This window comes from Apteryx mantelli, chromosome 13, assembly GCF_036417845.1.
Source record: "Apteryx mantelli isolate bAptMan1 chromosome 13, bAptMan1.hap1, whole genome shotgun sequence".
NCBI classification, from domain to species: domain Eukaryota; kingdom Metazoa; phylum Chordata; class Aves; order Apterygiformes; family Apterygidae; genus Apteryx; species Apteryx mantelli.
In genome coordinates, this window is record NC_089990.1 from 23,259,135 (window position 1) to 23,277,369 (window position 18,235).

The 18,235-nt window shown below is 39.2% G+C and overlaps 1 protein-coding gene across 2 annotated transcripts in view; it reads right to left on the reverse strand.

Moving 5' to 3' along the window:
* Positions 1-2,358: 2,358 nt before the first annotated feature.
* Positions 2,359-18,235, reverse strand: part of LOC106489860 (ubiquitin carboxyl-terminal hydrolase 12-like) — a 30,335-nt gene continuing 14,458 nt past the window's right edge. The window contains exons 3-9 of one of the 2 annotated variants that reach the window (XM_067304369.1): positions 15,935-16,148; positions 14,808-15,034; positions 13,562-13,638; positions 12,590-12,673; positions 11,739-11,936; positions 9,612-9,690; positions 2,359-4,758 (exon numbers count right to left, since the gene is read on the reverse strand). In XM_067304369.1, coding sequence (XP_067160470.1) covers positions 4,657-4,758; positions 9,612-9,690; positions 11,739-11,936; positions 12,590-12,673; positions 13,562-13,638; positions 14,808-15,034; positions 15,935-16,148 — 981 coding nt within the window. In that variant the 3' untranslated portion in view covers positions 2,359-4,656. The remainder of the gene's footprint in view (positions 4,759-9,611; positions 9,691-11,738; positions 11,937-12,589; positions 12,674-13,561; positions 13,639-14,807; positions 15,035-15,934; positions 16,149-18,235) is intronic. The other variant, XM_067304370.1, reaches the window with a different exon arrangement.

Sequence of the window (18,235 nt, forward strand, 5' to 3'; positions counted from 1 at the left end):
TGGTATGCAGCTTTTAGCAGTTCCTGGACAAAGCTCTAGAAGACGGTACTGTTCCTGAAAAAGATGAAGCGGGGAGGAAAAAAGCCTGAGGCATTGTTGAACTGCTGATAACCCCTGCAGTTATTTGCATTAAGGAGCTTTTAAAACAACTGACAACCGCTACACATGCTCGTTATTAGCAGCTCAAATAACATGGTGCCACTATGCAATTAGTCTTTCCCTTTCAGGGCTTTATCCATCATGCCAGGTGCAGTGCAGAAATGTGGCACACAGCTGTAACAGGTTCATACAAACAACAGCCTCATCAATGCTGCAAGAGCTCAGGCTAGAAACTGAGGACTACCCAAGGACCTACAGTATCTTGCAGTCCCTGCCACCAGGTCTTTGCTGCTCTGGAGCCTGCTGGCCTAGCACCTGGTCAGGATCAATGTCCTGTATGGTATGGATGTACTTAGTGGAAGACACGGGACTAAGAGCCACTGTCACCTCTAGGTGTTCATACAATACTGCTTCTCACTTGGTTGTTGCTTGGGGCTGGAGGAGGAAGTGTAACACAAACCTGAGCTGAAGACAGACAGCTCTGCGCAGACAGATGCCAGCTTGAAGGAGCTGAACGGTCAGCATCTGAAAACATCTAGGGCTGTTACAACTTTGTTCCACGTTTGTACGTACAGCTGCTGGCCCAGTGAGATCCTCATGCATAACCAGGGCTGTTTGGCTCTGCTTTCATACAAAACAAGCTTCCTAGATGTCATCAGCCTAGAACGCATCCCCTCAAAACTCATTCTAACCCAAAGACAAGTGAGCTAAAATAAACAGCCAGATGGTATAGAAGGTCAAACCATTCTCCTTGACAAAGTGCTCAGTCTTAAGAAAAAAAATGCAAGAGGACCCCTGCATTATCCCACCCATCCTGGTTCCTTTTTAACCTTATGTATTCTGAACTACCTCTTACAGACATCCAACCCCGCTCTGCTGCTGCTTTGGGGAACCAAACAAAGCAGGCTGGCTGGGTAGGTGGAAACAAATTCTGTAGATAGGGCTGATTTCACGGGACGGGGAGGGAAGCAGACAGAAGTAGCCCCAAGGTTAATTAGTGCAACAACAGCAAATGCTAGCAGGACTTTACATGTTGAGAATTAATTGTGTTTCAGAGGATTGTTTCCTTTTGATGAATGCCGGGGACTACAATGGGAAGGTTTTACTTGTCTCAGGGGCCTTTGTTAGTCTATTTTCTTTCTTGTACCAATCAAATATGATTTGTTTTAAATGTATCCTAAACCGAGCTGGCATGGTGACTTTAAAAACTCCTGCTGGTAACGAGAACAGGCCAAGCACAAACACCAATTCATAAGCAATGTTTGTTTCTGAAGTCTATAGGGCAGAACCTCTCCACCAACAAACAGTAGGATCTGCTGAAAAGAAGTAAAACAGCAAAAGAGGGAGCGTTTTGTTTCTGCAGAGAGAAATAATAAGCATGGGAAGGTCTTCACCCTCACTCCAGTACTATATTCTGGAAGAGACCTAAAGCAACAAGACAAACACAACCATTCATCAGTGAAAAGCAAGACAGAACCAGCCCCAAAGAGCTAATATAAATCCTGCCTTACGAGTGCTCAAAGCTAAAGCCACATTGCTTTCCAATATTCTGATTTTGGTTATTTGTCCTCCACAAAATTCATCTTGGGAAAAACTCTTTCTCAGCTCTTTCAGTGAAAGTCAAACTTGTACTTACTAGAGTAAAAATTGGCTCCGTTTATCGCTAACGTGTAACCCAGCAAGACGAGGAACAGACGGTATTTTGGATTTAAAATGTCTTTACAAAGCAGCTGCCAGTTTCAAAATCTCATTTGCTTCTATGGCATTTTAACCTAGTCCCATGGACTCCTACTCAGGGGGGTAGCCTTTAATCAAGTTTTCCCCATATAGAAGTGAACTCAAGTGAACGGCACAGAAATGAAGACCTACCCCTCAATGAACCTAAAAAACTCCAAGCATATGGTACTATTTTTGGTTTTAAATGTCTTTGTTCCAGATCAGTCAAACAATAGTTGCACCAAGTCTTACGGAGTCCAACAGCCGGGGGCGAAGGAGGGAGAAGGAAAAAGGAAACGATGGGGAGTGGAAATAACGGAGCTACAGGGGCTGAGGAAGGGACTGGGGACCACCAGCGGTGGGAAGGCTGCTGGGGGAGAAGGCCCTGGGTAACCACTCCTCGGCTTACCAACACATCAGTTCTAATCTGCAGTGCCGAATTATTTATCTTTAACTGCTCACACAGAGGTTTTACGCACGAAAAATCTACTAGTCAGAATCACTCAGGCAGCCAACATGCAGAGAGAAACTAGGGAGAGATGGTGACTAACCAATTACTTTTATTTCTGCTTTTGATTGAAACTCAAGGAAAAGCATTTGGGCCATGCGCACTTGACCATACATGACCTTTATTGGAGACAGGTGGGGTCATTTATTATACAGAAGTAACATCACACCATTCTCTTCCAATTTAATTCCTTTTAGTTTCCTTATAAATCTGTAGCAAAAGTGCACTTTTAACAGTTTTTAATCTATAGTATATATCTTTCAATATTCTCTCTCAATCAGGTATTTTATTTGTAAAAACGTATCGCCAGATATACAAAATACATGTCTAGTGTACTACATTAATTTTTGTATTTACTGTTTAGATTATTTTTAACTCAGTGCTCTTTTTTTTATTTTTTGCTAGACTTACTGATGACAGACTTCTGTTGGCGCCACCAAGGGAGGACTTATGACTTGTGTGCGAACAAGGGGAGGGGACCCTTAGCCGAGAACAATTTCCACACAATAGGAACAAGATGACAAAAAGGGTTGCTGTTATTGAATATGTCTCTTCAAATGACAGTACTCTGTATAATTAAAAAACAACCCTCCATATTTTATCTGCTGGAGGAGGAGATGCGCAGCAAGACCTGTACTCAGAGCACAGCGATGACGACCAATTTGCATTTTGAAGAGAGGAGTTACTTGCTAACAGGGTGTTTCTGGTCATGGTAAGGAAAAACAGATACGTATAGCCACCACAAGGAACTGTTTGTGATCTGCCGTTTTCCTGAGGACAATATTTTGGTAAAATATTCTATATCCTGTACAAGCCACAGAATTGCATAAGTTAAACGTCCTCAGGAACAACAGTCACCAGTGCATGCTATGAACAGCTGGACTAGGCACAAGCACACGGAGGACAGCTCTTGTGTTATCTAACAAGATGAAGAAAGGAAAAAATGGTATTTTCCACTGGTAGTTTAGAGCCAGCTGCGACAAGCTTTGGCACAGTAACAGGACTTTTCAAAAAAGAAAATTACGCAAGGTTTTCAGAGACTTCTTACAAACTCCCTTAGTCTTTTCTTTCTAGTTATCCTTGAGATTATAATATGTACACACGTAACGGATAATTACTTAATTTCAGTCTTCAAAAGACTACCATACTTTCCTCTGTAAAGCAAGGCCTATAGAGGTAAAACAACGAGAAGCGTTTTCGGGGGGTTATGATTCCCAGGTCAATACGAACATTACCGACAGGTGATGAGCAACACTTAGCAAGGTAATGTCAGGGTTTGTTTTTGCCTTTCCTTCCTAAACGTCCATTATCCTGAAGACTAAGAACGACTGGATTAGTTATGTGAATAATACTTCCCTTGGTTAACCCTTCACAATTAGTGCTGTTTCTGTGTATTAGCATAGATTCAAATGCTAGTTGCATCAGTTTACTACGTATCGAGTGAAATGTTGAACAGATTCTGTTTCAGAAAGAGGGCACTTTTGGTTTATGCAATAGCTCCAACAAATGCTGTAACTTTAAACTTTCTACAGCAACTGGTTGCCAGACATTCTTCAAAACGTAACCGCTTTTCTGCTCCCCTTGAATCTGCAGCGATGTAGCTCTGAGTCAAAACTTCTGCTTCGAAAGAAAAAGGTACAATAGATCAGGCTGAATATGGATAAAGTCCTATACCTTCTGAAGAAGAAACAGAACAGTAAAAATTAAAATATAAAAAGAAACGGTGCTATTAGTGTTATCTAAAACCAAAATAATGCATAATGGGGAATTTATAATGCTGCAGAGAGAGTTTTTTGTCTTTTTTTAAATTACAGACTTGACATTTCCAATATGTCTTAGCTTTGTACTGCTTCTCAAGTCTGAGTCACCAAAAATATCCAGCAACCAGCTGCTGTTCATATCCTAAAATATGCCTTCAGCTGACACTGAATATTGAAATCATTCTGCTAAAATACAGAAAAACGATGATGATAGAAACCAAGGTATAGCCTCAGGCCAACATTAAATGGTAAAAATTCTACAATGCTACTTTTAAAACTCTTCTTCAGTTCGTGAACAAATAAGCAGCCAGGTTTCAAGTAGAGGTAACACAGATTTTGGAAGATAGCACGTAAAAAAAGCCCAGAAAGAAAACTGGAGCAAAAGCTCTTCTTGTTACGGCAGTCAGCACTAATCCTCCAAGAAATGGCAGAGAGAAACCTTTATTCGCCCTGCTGGATCTGTCCTGGTCCTACAGCAACAATGAGGAACTGCTTCTGCTGTCACAAATATGTTCCATTTGGACATATCTTGATCCCTTTTTTTCTTTTATTTATACACATTTATCTTTTGTCTTAGTCTCTTGACTGGTAGAAGAGGATATATCCAGATTCTGAGTTTTTGGAAATGTCTGATGTTAACCCATAGAATTCTTCAATGGCCTGGGCATCGATTTTCTGAAAATTAATGAGAGTTAAAATTAGGCTCAGTCAAAACACCACTTTAAGAATCCATTTCCCAAACATTATTCTCAGTTTTTTGAGGGGGTGATGCTGGAAAGCCACACAGTATTAACAAAATGATAGAACAAACATTTTCTCCACTTATTGAAAAAAGGAAATCAAGATGAAATAAAAACTTCTCAGAAGTGATGCACTCTTAAGAGGGACTATGGCAAAGGGATCCATAAAAACGTATTCCTAAAAATTTGCATGATGCTTTTTATTTTTGCCTGCTTGTTCACACTGGAGTTACTTTTCCCAGCTATAAGTCTGCAATGTAGATGAAAAACAGTCAATGTTCAGCAAAGCAAACTCTTTTATAATTGGGAGTACATAAGGACATTCTTGAGTATATTTAACATTCAGCTAAAGTTCTTGTGGCCCTCTTGTCTGGAAAAGTCCTGCAACAGCAGCTAGTAACTATACCATAAAACATGTGGACCACATCTGACAATCATCTAAGTTTTATGAGTGTTTTCCTTGCGTTAGGATTTGCTGGTACAATGCCGATCAGATTGTTGTCACAAGGTTTGTGCTTTAAGAGAAATAAATTGTTCTCCCTATTAACAGAAATGAATGCTTTGCTTATATTTAACGTGCAGAAAAGCAGTTCTTCATTTCATACTCCAAGCAGCCAGGCCCACAGGGCATTACGTTTTAAAGACACAAGTTCCACAGTCTTGATCCACCTCCCGAGAACGATTGGTTTCGCATTACTGAATTTGATTCTGCGATCAGGGAGAGCAAGTGCAGAGATTGAAGCACTGAAATAAAATACTCCCAGTGACCTGTATTACTTGGCAGTCCGCTGTGTTTTAATATTTTAAAACACCTTTAGGACTTTAGATCCACAGAGACGACAGGCTGAAGCAGCACGACTTTGATGTGGAGGACCAATGGGAGACCGGCCTAGAATTAACAAAGCAGCTTTTCCTTTTATTCCCCAAAGAATAAAATCGAGGAAGCCAAAAAAAAAAAAAAAGGTACAGAATATAAGAGAGACACTGGGATGATCAAAGAACTCCTCTGTTTTGACTGGGAGAGGGAGTAGCAGAGAACGACCTCTGCTTATGTTTTCAGAGGAAGGGACCACGCTATGGCTCCATCAAAGAGCCTCCTCAGCTGCCGAATCCATCCGGCAGCGTGCTGAAGCACTGCTCGCCGAGCGGACTTTAGCACCACCAGCGAACCCCAAAGCATCGGTTTCTCTAAGTGGCACTGTCAAACAACCTGCAAGTTTGGGCCATTCTTTCCCCATTCCTTTTGAAGCACTGCATATATAAAAAAAAAAAAAACGGGCATAGTCAGTAAGTTTCCAGGAGATGCATCAATTCCAAGACATAACAGCAGAAAATTCTCCCTTGAATAGTTTTTCAGACGCTTTCTGTTAAAATTTTTTGGGAAAAATCAGATGCTTTGTCTTTCTCTTGCCATTTGAGGACTTTAGTGAAGTTGCAACACTGCAGTGGGGGCTTTAGGACTTCCACACAGTTTGCTAACATAATGCGCGTCCACTGCAAACTGTTAGATACATATTTTAATAGAAAAAGAGCAAAAAATATTCTTCAGTCCTTTTGATGTATTTAGCAGACAACTCAAACATTTTACTAACTTGCCACACAATCAAGTCTATTTCCACTACTATTTCCACTCACTCTGAATGCAACTCAAGCATCTTATACGGATTAATTCATTCTACAGATATTTTGTCATGGCAAACTGACTTCCTTTTTGGATTCCACTATCCACAGAAAACACAGTGGAAGTGAAAGAAGATTATATAGACTTTCTTCTTCTGCTGTCCTTAGTTTGCTACATATGTTGTGGACAGCAAAGTTTTACCCAGTTGCAGTTTTTAAGTGACAATGGATTGGTTGTTTCACAACTACTTTTAGGATTGCATAGCCTCACCTGGCATTAAGATAGTTTTTCATGTTACTGAGCTTGAATTTCCTTTGCTCATTTCTACACAATTATTTGGGCTTCCCAAACCAAATCTTTTCCTTGCGTACCATTCACAACACTCAGCTGAATGCTGCAAACCTCTGAACAAATTTTTAATCTAAGACAATCATTCCTGCCCTTTTCTCAATTTGGAGAACTCCTTGGAGAGACACTTTTCCCTCTGTTTCAGATAAACATAGTCACTGTGATGCATCACTTAGTTGCTCTAATGACAACTTGCCAAACTAACCAGAGATCAGTTACTCAGGCTTCTCAATGACTTTGCTTGGCACACTATCCCCTTTGATCTGATCTGCCTCCTGGATTTGGTGCAATTGCTTTTCACATTCACTGTAGCATGTTTTATTATCTATCTTCAGTTTTAATTGAAAATTGGCCTTCTGACCAAGCCCAAACAGATACATATGACTTCACCGCTTCCACGGCATTTAACAGGGTAAAGTACTTCCTATTGACCCTTCAGAGCTATTAATTTGTATCACTTATCAAAAATGCAACAAAGCTTTTCAACTGTATGGAAGGGGAAAGAAAATGTTTTCTCCTGTGTTGCGTTTCACTGTCAGTATCTATATACAGGCACAAGAGCTTTGGACTCACCTTCTCAAGTCTGCTGACTAATACTTGTTTCGCTATGTACCCAGTTCATAGTTAGAAAGTTAAGTGTCCAAAGCTTTAAAAAACAAAATTGTTTGCATGTTCTGTGAGTCTCTGAAGAGTAGGAGGCTTCCCTGGTGAGCCCCCAAACCACAAACATCTCAAAAATTCACATTTTAGGGGTTTTGGAGTCACTCAGTTTCCGAGGACAACTTCTGGAACGTCATACAGAGCAATACATTCCCTGCGCTGTCACCTTAATGCCAATCACAAGTAGTTTGAAAATAGTACTTGGTCATCTTCAGAATAGATATTTAAACCTCTTTGGGCAGCAGATGGAACAACAGTAGTTGCAGCTTCACTTTATTTTTTCAGTAAAAGCTAGAGTAGTGATAAGGAACTAAATCTCCAGAGCTGAGGATTAAGTGGGGGGAGAGAGAACAGATGAGTGAAACTGCAGCTACTTCTCCTAGCAGCTGGCATGATCGGCAGAAGAGAAGTAATCTCCACTATTCTGTTCCCCTTGATCACTGAAACGCCAGAAATTCAGGTGAGTTCTAGAGAGTCTAGGAAAGAGAAAGGGTGATACTTCCTAGGCAGAGGAAGGCGAGAGCTTCATGTTTATCAAAAGCTTAGAAGGCAGGAGCAGATATGACGGATAGTCAGTGAAAAGACCCTCTGGGACAAACCCAGTAGTAATCCTTACGCTACACTCTTTGAAGCAGTTCAAGGAGTAACTCTGTTCCTATGAAAGGCCCAATGATCTTGGAAGACTCATGTGCAAAACTCTCATATGCCATTTTTCATGTCTGCCATGAGGAAGAAAAACAAAGCCCAAATTTTATAGAAAACAAGCAGCATGAGCATACAGTAGCCAGGGAAAGCTTTCCAGCTGGAAAAGAAATCTTCAGCTTCCAGAGCTGCAGCTGGGGCATGGGGAGTGCCACAGGACAGGACTATGTTTAGCATTCCTGATCCTAATCAAGACAGCAAAATCTCAAAGGAGAAACACTAAAAACACAAAAAGTAGAAATTTCAAATCAAAGAGCTTTATTTTTACAGCATTTTAAGTGAACTCTGTAAAAGAAAAAGAAATTGGAAAAAAAAAAAAAGCCATGACTGAAGTCAGAAAAGCAACTTAAGAAAAAAGCATCCCTCCAGGAGAGAGAAACTACATTCTGTCTTCCTTATGACAGCTCCTTGAATTTATTATCCATTACCAGAGAGCACACATGTAAAAGCTCTGTTTTGATACATCTATAAAACTGCCAACAGCTTTTGCAGATAATGAGAAATTTTGTTTCAGCCTATAAGCTAAGACACAACATAGAAGTGATTGACAGAAAACAAATATAGAACAGCAAGACGGTTATTTACAGCTACTTTAAAAACGACAGGCTTATCTCCTGAATGGAAAAGAGAGTGCATATTTACATTTAAATATTAAAGTGAACATTATTTTCAAAATTAGCTGACATAATCACATACTTCAGCCATGACAGAGGAAAGTAACACTCAATGTAATAATAGGGGAAAGATAACTTGCCATAGTCATACAAGCTGTCCAAATCACTAGTCACCCCTGATGCTCAAAAACTAGCCAAAGATTAAAAAAAAGGAGAATTTACTATAACATCTCTTTATTTCAGTGCAGGCAAGGATTTTGCTGTACTTAGACACTTTGCATCAGGCCTTGAACCCAATCATGACATCTTAGAGGCAAACAGTACATTTTCATCTTTACAAAGAGCAGTTCTACGGTGGCATTTGATATTTGGTTAATAATTATGTGAACGATACAGATGTATAAATATTCTGGATATTAGTATTTATGGATTTGCTAATAGAAAAGCTAAGGAAAAGCTTGCTTGAGCAGACTTTTTAAACATAATCACCAGTGGTCCAAACTTCTACATATATCCTTAGGATCTAACCACCCAAATCTTTTTTACACTCTTTCTACACTCCTATTTGTTGGGGGCAACTGACTACATAAAAGTCAAAAGATCTTAAGGTAGCAAAGAAATACAACTATCACAAAGCAGGTTAAATAAGAAAACGAAGCCCAGAGGTAGGCAGAAATGTAAAGATTTGATGCGCTCAGCAAGGCCCCTGCGGTATTTTGGACTGAACAGCTGCCCACCACCCTAGGTCCTAGCTGTCAACAGAGCCCTCAGGTTGGTTTGCCAGCCATGGAGCTGCAGAGTGATGCTGTCTATACTGTTGTCACTACGGAAAAGTGTACCTACCTCTACAATGTCATCATCAAACAGCAACCAAAAGCCATGGCTCTTCACAATGGTGATATAATGTCCACGATTTGGACCACTGCCAGAGAAAGGATTGAAGATGCATTACTCTTGTGGCTACAAAGGCAGCACCCACTGCTCTCCCAAATGATTCCAGCTGTTACTGGCAGAGTTCGATTTCCCAGCTTTGAATGTTGTCTAATACTACCCACAAGACTGCTTAGCTTCTTAGACTTTGCCAAATTTCCAACTAAACTAAACCTTCCATCTTTGCCACTTGCCAAATATGTTCTAGTCAAAATATACAATTTTGTAAATATTTCAGATAGTCATTCATGTATTTCAAAAGACAAAATTAAAAACCAGTTATTTCAATCACTGTTTTGTCACATTCATGACTATTGAGTATTTTGACCACTGTTCAAAAATTTTAGTAACTGCCTGAAATACTTTATTTGCAAATGCAAAATTGGTCTGGAGATTTTTTCAAAGCTAAGTGTGTTTCAGCCTGTGGCTGACTGGGGATGGGCTTTCTGCAACCGCGGTTCCCAGGTCCTGGGGCACTCTCCCAGTCTGATTCCATCTCCTACATCCTGAATGCTTATCCTGATGGATATGGACAACAAAATGACCTAACTCAAAGGGAGAGGGATCAATAGACAGAGTAAAGGCAGGCAGGCAGCCCCGAAAAAGTAGTAGTTTGGGATAAGAAATTGTATGCATAGAATAATACGAGCTTTCCATCTACTAACCTCAAACTTTGAGACAGCAATCCAGGGACACAATGAAAAAAAATTATTTTTTTCCAAATTTTCTGGCTTTACTTTTCACTTAGGAGCTAAATAAGACTTTAAAACAAGCTACATTGATATGGCCTTTATGCAAAAGAAACTGCTTCTCTAGTTTTCTCCAGAATTATTGGTATACTTAAACACAATACCTGTCACAGGATTAAACTGGTTTAGAGCCAATAAATGAAAAGTAAAATTACAAAAACAAGTTCTGAAAGTCAACTGTTCAAAAAATATTATCTATCTTAAGTCTTTGGTAAGTTCTTCATAAGAATTAAAAACAGAAAAGTCACACAGGATCACTAAAAGCTTCATACAAGACAACAGCTTTGAGAATAAAAAGCCAAGCCAAGCCATTTAATACATCTAACACATTTAACATTATTAATCACCACATTGTTAAAACATAAAAATATAGTTATAGGTATATCAAATTAAGAATCTACAGAAAATGCACAGGATGGGTTCTTAATACGGTAGGAATAAATCCAAAACCAGCACAACTGTACACAACAGAAATCAGTTAGACTCGCATAGTTTCCTTGTGCTAAATCTATGCAACATTAGTGTGTTGATTCTGCTGTCTTGTTCCTCGCAATAGAGATGTTTCAAAACGTTTCTGCATGCTGCAGTAACTTCCTGTAACTTGAAAAATCAGTTCCAAAAGGCAGATCTAAATATTTTTTCTGACTTCCACGACTGCTGTTTTCTTAAAAGTGCTTAATTTTTTTCCTCTTTGATATTAAATATTTTGATATTAAAACAGAATTAAAACCCTATACCAGAAAAAAGTTTTAATCAAGCCCTATAAAGAGCGTAGTTATTTTTTTTTTTAAAAAAAGAGCAGTACACAGTTTATTCCACTTGATGGCACCAGCTTCCAAGAAAACCTTTAATGGTTTAGCAAGTGGCAACAAGGGATCTATAAATTAATTCTATTTTAGTAAATGCTTTTCCAAGATTTGTTTTTATTTAATTTAGTTTTCCTCAAAAGTAGGGTTGGTTTTTTTGTTTGTTTTTTTTTTTTAAAGTCTGCTCTTACTTTCCTAAGGCTCAGAGACACAACTTGTCTGAATTGCCAGCATATTTGAGAGCCGATAAAAGAGCAAGCCTGAGACTATGTGCTCTGAAAGCAGAATTTAAAACGTTGCTAAGTTAAAAATAATAATAATAATAATAATAATAATAATAATACTTTCAGACAAATAGCTCTGACGCTGCTTAGCTTACTCCCATATTGTCAGCCACGGTACTGTCATAAAATAGCATACGAGTGACCGACTTGCTTTAAATTTCAAGGAAAGGCATTTAAGGTCCGGAAAGCACAGAGACATACCTGCCACAGTGAACAACTACAGCCACAAGGTCATACATTCGGTCAGGATTTGTAGCATCTCCTGAAGTGTTAAAGAGCCGGAGCTCCAAGGGAAAGACTACACGGTAGGAGAGTTTGGTATATCGATGCAGCTGGTCCATGTATTTGAACCTTTTTAAGTGCAGAGCTAGAATCATGGGCAACTTTTTCACTCTCATTCTGAACCACAAAAACATGTTAAACAAAGAACAAGGTATTAGCAGATCACCTAAAACAAAGCTTTGTTCTAAAACCATTTCAATACGTTTTGAAGAAGCTTCTTAAAACATCTAAAAAGCTGATGAAGATTTGTAAAAGGCTGCTTTCTCATGGGTATTTTGGTGAGAATGGGCAACATTTACTTGGAAAGATTAAGGATACAACTGATACCTGCCTGCAGGACAGCTCTTCGTCTATATGAATACATCAATTTTTCATCATATCAAGGGAAAGAAGGGGATGGAATAAATCTCTGGTTTGGTGCTCTGGCTACTACCAAGGATTAAGTGACAATTAAGATTTTTGTATACAGTACGCGCAGAGAAAGCAGAGGGGATTCTTTTCAGTGGCTTTGAGCTGACTAATGCTAATGGGGGAGCAAAGAGTGTCTGGAAGCACTCGTATAAGCTTCTCAGGGAGGAATCCGAAATTAACCCCTTCATTTCTCTCTGGTAAAGTTACCCGTTTCCTCCATAGAGATAGTTTTCCTTACCCCCCTTCCCCACTAAACACAGACCTAAGTAGTCTTATGGTCTCTCTCTACTGATTTCATTTGATTCACAGCTGCCCATATTAAGAGAACATTTGCATTAGCCCAAATATTTAAACCTTACCTCTTCTGTGCTTCCTGTTTACTGCGGCACTGCTCACAATAGTATTTATATTCACTGCATAGAGTTTCAGTATTACTAAACCCTCTGTGGAAATTAAGGTGAAAGAAAAGTCAAATAGGCAGCGATACTCAGTCAGACCATCCAGTTTAAAGCTATTCCTAATAGTGCTGAGAAAACAGCATACACAGAAAATGAAATTCCTCTTATTCACATCACTCATATCTCCCAAACGCTTTTTAGCTGTATTTGTCCCAGTCTTGGGCTGTGGTATTAGCGCTCAACTAGAAAAACCTGGAAACGACTCCCTCCAGAATATCAGCTACATACTTTCTGGACAGGAGTCAAACAAGACACAGCAATAAGGTAATCGGGTTTTGTTTCCAGAAGGAGCCATTCCATATTTTACTTGGTGTTAGACATTAAATTTTAGAATCTATAACCACCAGCCATTGACTAGCCAAAGTCTGGGTCATCTTTTAGCTCCTAGTAATTAATACATCCGTTATCAGCTATTAAAATGCCAGCTGCTCCATGCAACTTGCAGTATCCTAACAGCTGATAAGCCTGGGAGCTGGCAGTCTACAACATGGAGCAAATTCTATCAGCAAAAAGAGCAGGACCAGACAACTGAAATGCAGTAACAGTATTAAACTAAACAAGACTACAGTATGAATCCAAACACACCATACTGAGCTTTGATAAAACCTGTGTGATGTAACATATTAAAAGCCCCATAAAACAAAGTGAAATCGATTCTTAACCTGCCACTAAGAAAGCACACTGACTACTAAAAACCACCAAGAAAACAGCAGATGCAATAGGCATGATAATAAAATCAACAGCACTCTGAACGGAATATAGTTTACCATACACTCAAACCCTACAACTGTTGCACAACAGAGCAACTAACCCAGCTTCTTCCCTTCTGAGCAAGGGCAGGTTTTTTCTCCACCCCAAAATATTTTCATTTACCTTAGACAGTGTGTAATTGATGTATTTTGTTCCACATCAACCGATAGATCCAGAAAGTCCTCATCTTTGCTACTAACCTTGAAAAAAATAAGAAGAAATATTTCATAACAGTTTGGAAGCTGGCAGGTTTTAGAGTTGCTTTAAGTTCTCGGAATGGTGCAGTGTCCTGCTCGCAAGTAGACAGATTCGTGATTTTACAAATATACACAGAGGCCTTTCTTGAAGTAAACTAAAAATGAACAAATAATCTGATGTGTAGTTATAATTCAAAAGGGAATATCAAAAAAAATTTTAAAAAAAGAGAAAAAAATGGAAAATAAAACCTTCCTTGCAAAACATCTCTCCCCCTTGAGCCTTCAAGAGGCATCTGCTTACTTCACTGGCAAAAACAAGTTTTTACCACTGAGAGCTCTCAGAGCTGGAGAAGCTTTAGCTGTATTCCATTCTGTTTTGTAGACTAATATCGCTTTCTGCTGCATTTTAGAGTCTAACATTAGATACTTATATAAAATGCAGAAACAGGCAGCTGGATTTTCATCTAAATCCTGCGAGGAGTTAGCAGTTAGGGAAACCATCTTGCCATGTGTGGAACAGTCACATTTAATCTCCATATAGTTATAATTTCAGATTTAAAATGCCAGGAGTAGTCACTTCATTTGTAATCATTTCTCTTTTCTTCTCTCCCCATCTGTTTTTGTTTTTTTTTTTGAAATATTATTTAATCAAAGCAGAACATGACTAACTGCAAATTCCTGGTCTGAAGGTGGTATGGTTCTTCTAATTTTAGACTTTCTGGCACTTCTTTTGCTGTCAAATAAGAGTGGCTATGGACCAGCACCAAGAAGCACAGACTTTCATTTCAAGAACCATTAAATTCAGTTAATCCCAGAGTTAAATAATAAGTGAGTAACTCTCATGTATAAACACAACATAAACTATCAATCACTGACACAAGAAATAACACGAAGACAAAAAGGCAGCTCGTATCAGCCAGGTGCAGACTGCCTTGATGGAAACAGGGAGGAGGAATAGAAAAAACACTGTGCTTTTTCTGAGAAACATACCTTAATGAGTATTGGTTTGAACATAGAGGTGATACAGTCATAAAATACGCTATGCTCCATATTTTAATAGAGTGCAATTTCATCTATCCTAATAAATGAAAAAGTGTGCTTAGTATTAGGGAAAATGATCCAGAACCTGTGAAAAATCTAAGAGATTTTGTTTTGTTTTGTTTTAAACGTACAGCCTCACAGTTAAGACATCTGGTTTCATTGGTTAGTGTTCCTTGGAAGATTTCATGGACCCACGTCAGATCAGTCTTGTCTCCTTCTTCGCTCTCGATGCTGCCGTTCTGGAGTTTGCCATTCTGTTTCTCCTGCTTTTTCTCTTCTTGTAGTAAATCAGCAATAGTGTTAAGTAGGTAGTTTAGGAATTCATGTGCATCCTGCTGCATATAATTATCAAACAATTCTGGAAAGGAAGAGAACGGGGAAAATGAAAAAATACAGATACTTAAAAATACCAAATTACCCCTTCTCTACTCTATATATGACTATAAATTATTTCGGGGTACAGTGCTGTTGTCCTAGCAATGAATATTAGATTACCCTTTCCTATCCCTCAGGTTGCAATAAAGAGGCAGACAGCTGAAAGATTAAAGGAAACTTTGGGCATTTCTTGGAAGAGAAGAAAACCATGGCTTTTTTTTTCCCCTTGGTGAGAGGGAGAGAAATAAAGAAATTCTTATGTGTTGCCTTGGGCCACCAGTTCATTAAGTCCAGCATCAAGGGGCAAAAATTCCCCTACCAGCATAAGTCTGTTATCGTTTCAAGTCCAGAGATGATAAATCAACACACAGAACTTTCCTTCACAAACCATCCCTGGGAAATAACCGCCAATTCTCATCATAAGGAATTTATCCTACCACAAATGTAAGAAAGGAGGTTAGAAGTAGTTAAGTCTCCTTTGAGACTTTAATTTCGACCAGCTGTGCAAAGTGTGTTTAGCGCATGACAACTTCTGGCGCAACCCAGAGCGTGCAGACTTGCAGCAGACCTCTAGAGTTCGTTATGCCAACGAATAACTGGAGTACTGAGATTTCTGTACACACGCTGTACTTGGTCTAAGTACAGAAACAAAGATATCTAGATAATCCTCTTACGACAGAGCGTAGTTAATACTGATATAACCTCTCTTCCTATGCTACAGAGGTGGTGAAGTTCACACCACAAACTGGAGTTCAAAAATCTCCCAGAAATCCGTTCAAACGTGACAATTTGGACTCACTCAAAAAGAGAACTGTGGCTATATTTTAACATGCTTAAATGTCCAATGTTTAAATCTGCATAAGGATTTCATTTACTCATTTACCATTTTCTTTCCTCAGTCGGGAAATAAATTTCTTGGGTGGGATGACTCCCACCTTCTTCTTTTGCGTAGCAATACTGTTGAAGAGATCAGAGAGGCATGTCAGGAGGCTTTCCTTCTTTCGGGGCTGCACCTTGTACGCCAAAACTTTTTCCCGAAATGGACGACAAAAATAAAGTGCCTGTAAGACTGAGTTGCAGTAGCAGGTATTGCCGAACTGGTTAAAACAGAACAAAAGGAAAACAAACATTTGCATGTTAGGTCTGTTAAAAGGTATCAAAAGAAAGAGGTCGCTCATGAGAAATGCTGTGTATTAAGAACAGAAAAAAATCTTCCAAAGTTCATTTATTGGGGAAATACTAGCAGACATTCACTAAAAGACTCGTCCTTGTATCATCACAGCTAGAAGAGGAAGAGAAGACAACAGTCACAATGGTGACAGGCGCAAACAAAACAGGAAACCCCTGACATAAGCGAGAGCCAGTTCAGGGCTCAGCACAAAACTCCTGGAGACACAGCGTGTCGCTAGTCCCGGGCAGGGCAGAGCCTGCTGGCGCTGACGTGAAAAGGTGCCAACGACGCAGCGCAACGCGGGCACGGGGCAATGGGAAAAGGAGGAGACGGCATCCACCAGCATCACTGCGCCTCGTCCTCTCAACTCCGCTACGGTAACAAGAGCTCAACGCACGAGCTCGTGTTTTCGGGTTGCCCGTGTCAGGTAACAAAATTAGTCTTTTGAGACAGCTAGCAAGGTATATGCTGAATATTTCCTGTTTACAATGAAATCTTATGAGAAGGACACGATGCAGGCAAACGCAGAGAGCAGCTGTTTTGCATCTGCCCGTCTGAAGGCAGCGTCACGTTACGCAGAGGAGGGCAGCGATAACACAGCTTCCAGGGGCAGCGCTCCAGACTGCTGGCAAGGACTAACGCTTAAACCACCAAAAAATCATCTAAAACAGCACAGCATCTGAAAGAAATATAGCATGCTTGAGCTTCTTCTCTGCAATTTATTCTGCAGCTGTAGAACAAAGAAACAAAAGATTTTTAGGTTTGCCAGTCCCCAGATAGTCTGGTGATGAGATTCTGCATCTCAAGAGCATCGAGAGCAAAAGATTTTAAATAAACAAAACGAACATACAAATAATCTGATTACAGAACATGGATCATCATATTAAGTGGCACTCAGAGAATATGGCCACTGGTGTTCACCAGAATTTGGTATAATTATTGTAGCAGAATGATTGCAAGTTAATAATCAGTTTGCTGACTGAGAGAAACAGAAAATTAATTCACACAGCTCAAAAGGTTACAGCCTTCTATGTACATTAACATTAATTTATACCATATGCAAACAACATGGAACAACAGTCAAAACTTATTTACATGAGCAAAACAAATATACAAGCTGAGCATGTGAATTAGGATAGAACCTAACTCTTCTGTTTGTGACCTAAAAAAATGGAATAAACATCACAGTAATTAAATTTTCATGAAAGACAAAATAAGCAAGAGAAGGACCAAAACTGGTGAAGCTCTGTCGCAATTAGGTACTTTGTCTTGGAACAATCATATCCAATATATTTGTCTATAATAATCCCAGAAAATATTTTAAGAGACAGAAGAAACTTGAATTAGCCTTATCAAAAAAATGGGAGGTCACGGTGCACCCTAAGTGAGAGCGTTTACAAAGCAGGTAGTTGGTGAGATTTTAGGGCTGTATTCAAGGAGAAAACATGGCAAAAGGTACGAAATGCATCAGTTGCACCTGTACAGCTTTGGGGTTATCCACACAGAAATTCGTAAAACCAAATGGAAGAGTTAAAGTTCGGTCCAAATAGTTTAAAAAGTTTCTGACAGTCAGATGCAGGATGCATGGTAGCACTCGTAAAGAGATGTGGCGAATAACACACTTTAGGGAATGTTTTAAATTTTACAGATGTCCTTCTAAAGAGTGTTTCAGCTGCTTTGTTTGTTACTACCTTTACATAATAAAGTAATTTGGAAGAACTTTGCTTTCTCCAATCACTGTTTTGCCTGTTTACATTTTAGATATGTCACGGCATGCCAAGCACTTTACAAAAAGACCCTGTGCTGTGTTTAATTCAGAAATTCTGGCTTTTCTAATGTTAGAACAAAATCCTACCAACTTTCGCAAGGCCTTGAATTGCTCAAACTTGAGTAAATCAATTACTGATTTACCCTTCTCTGTATTACAGACGGTTCTCTAAAAGAAACACGCTATTATATAGCAGTGTTACAATTGTAACTTCAATCTGTTTGCATTTAGGAATGCAATGTAGT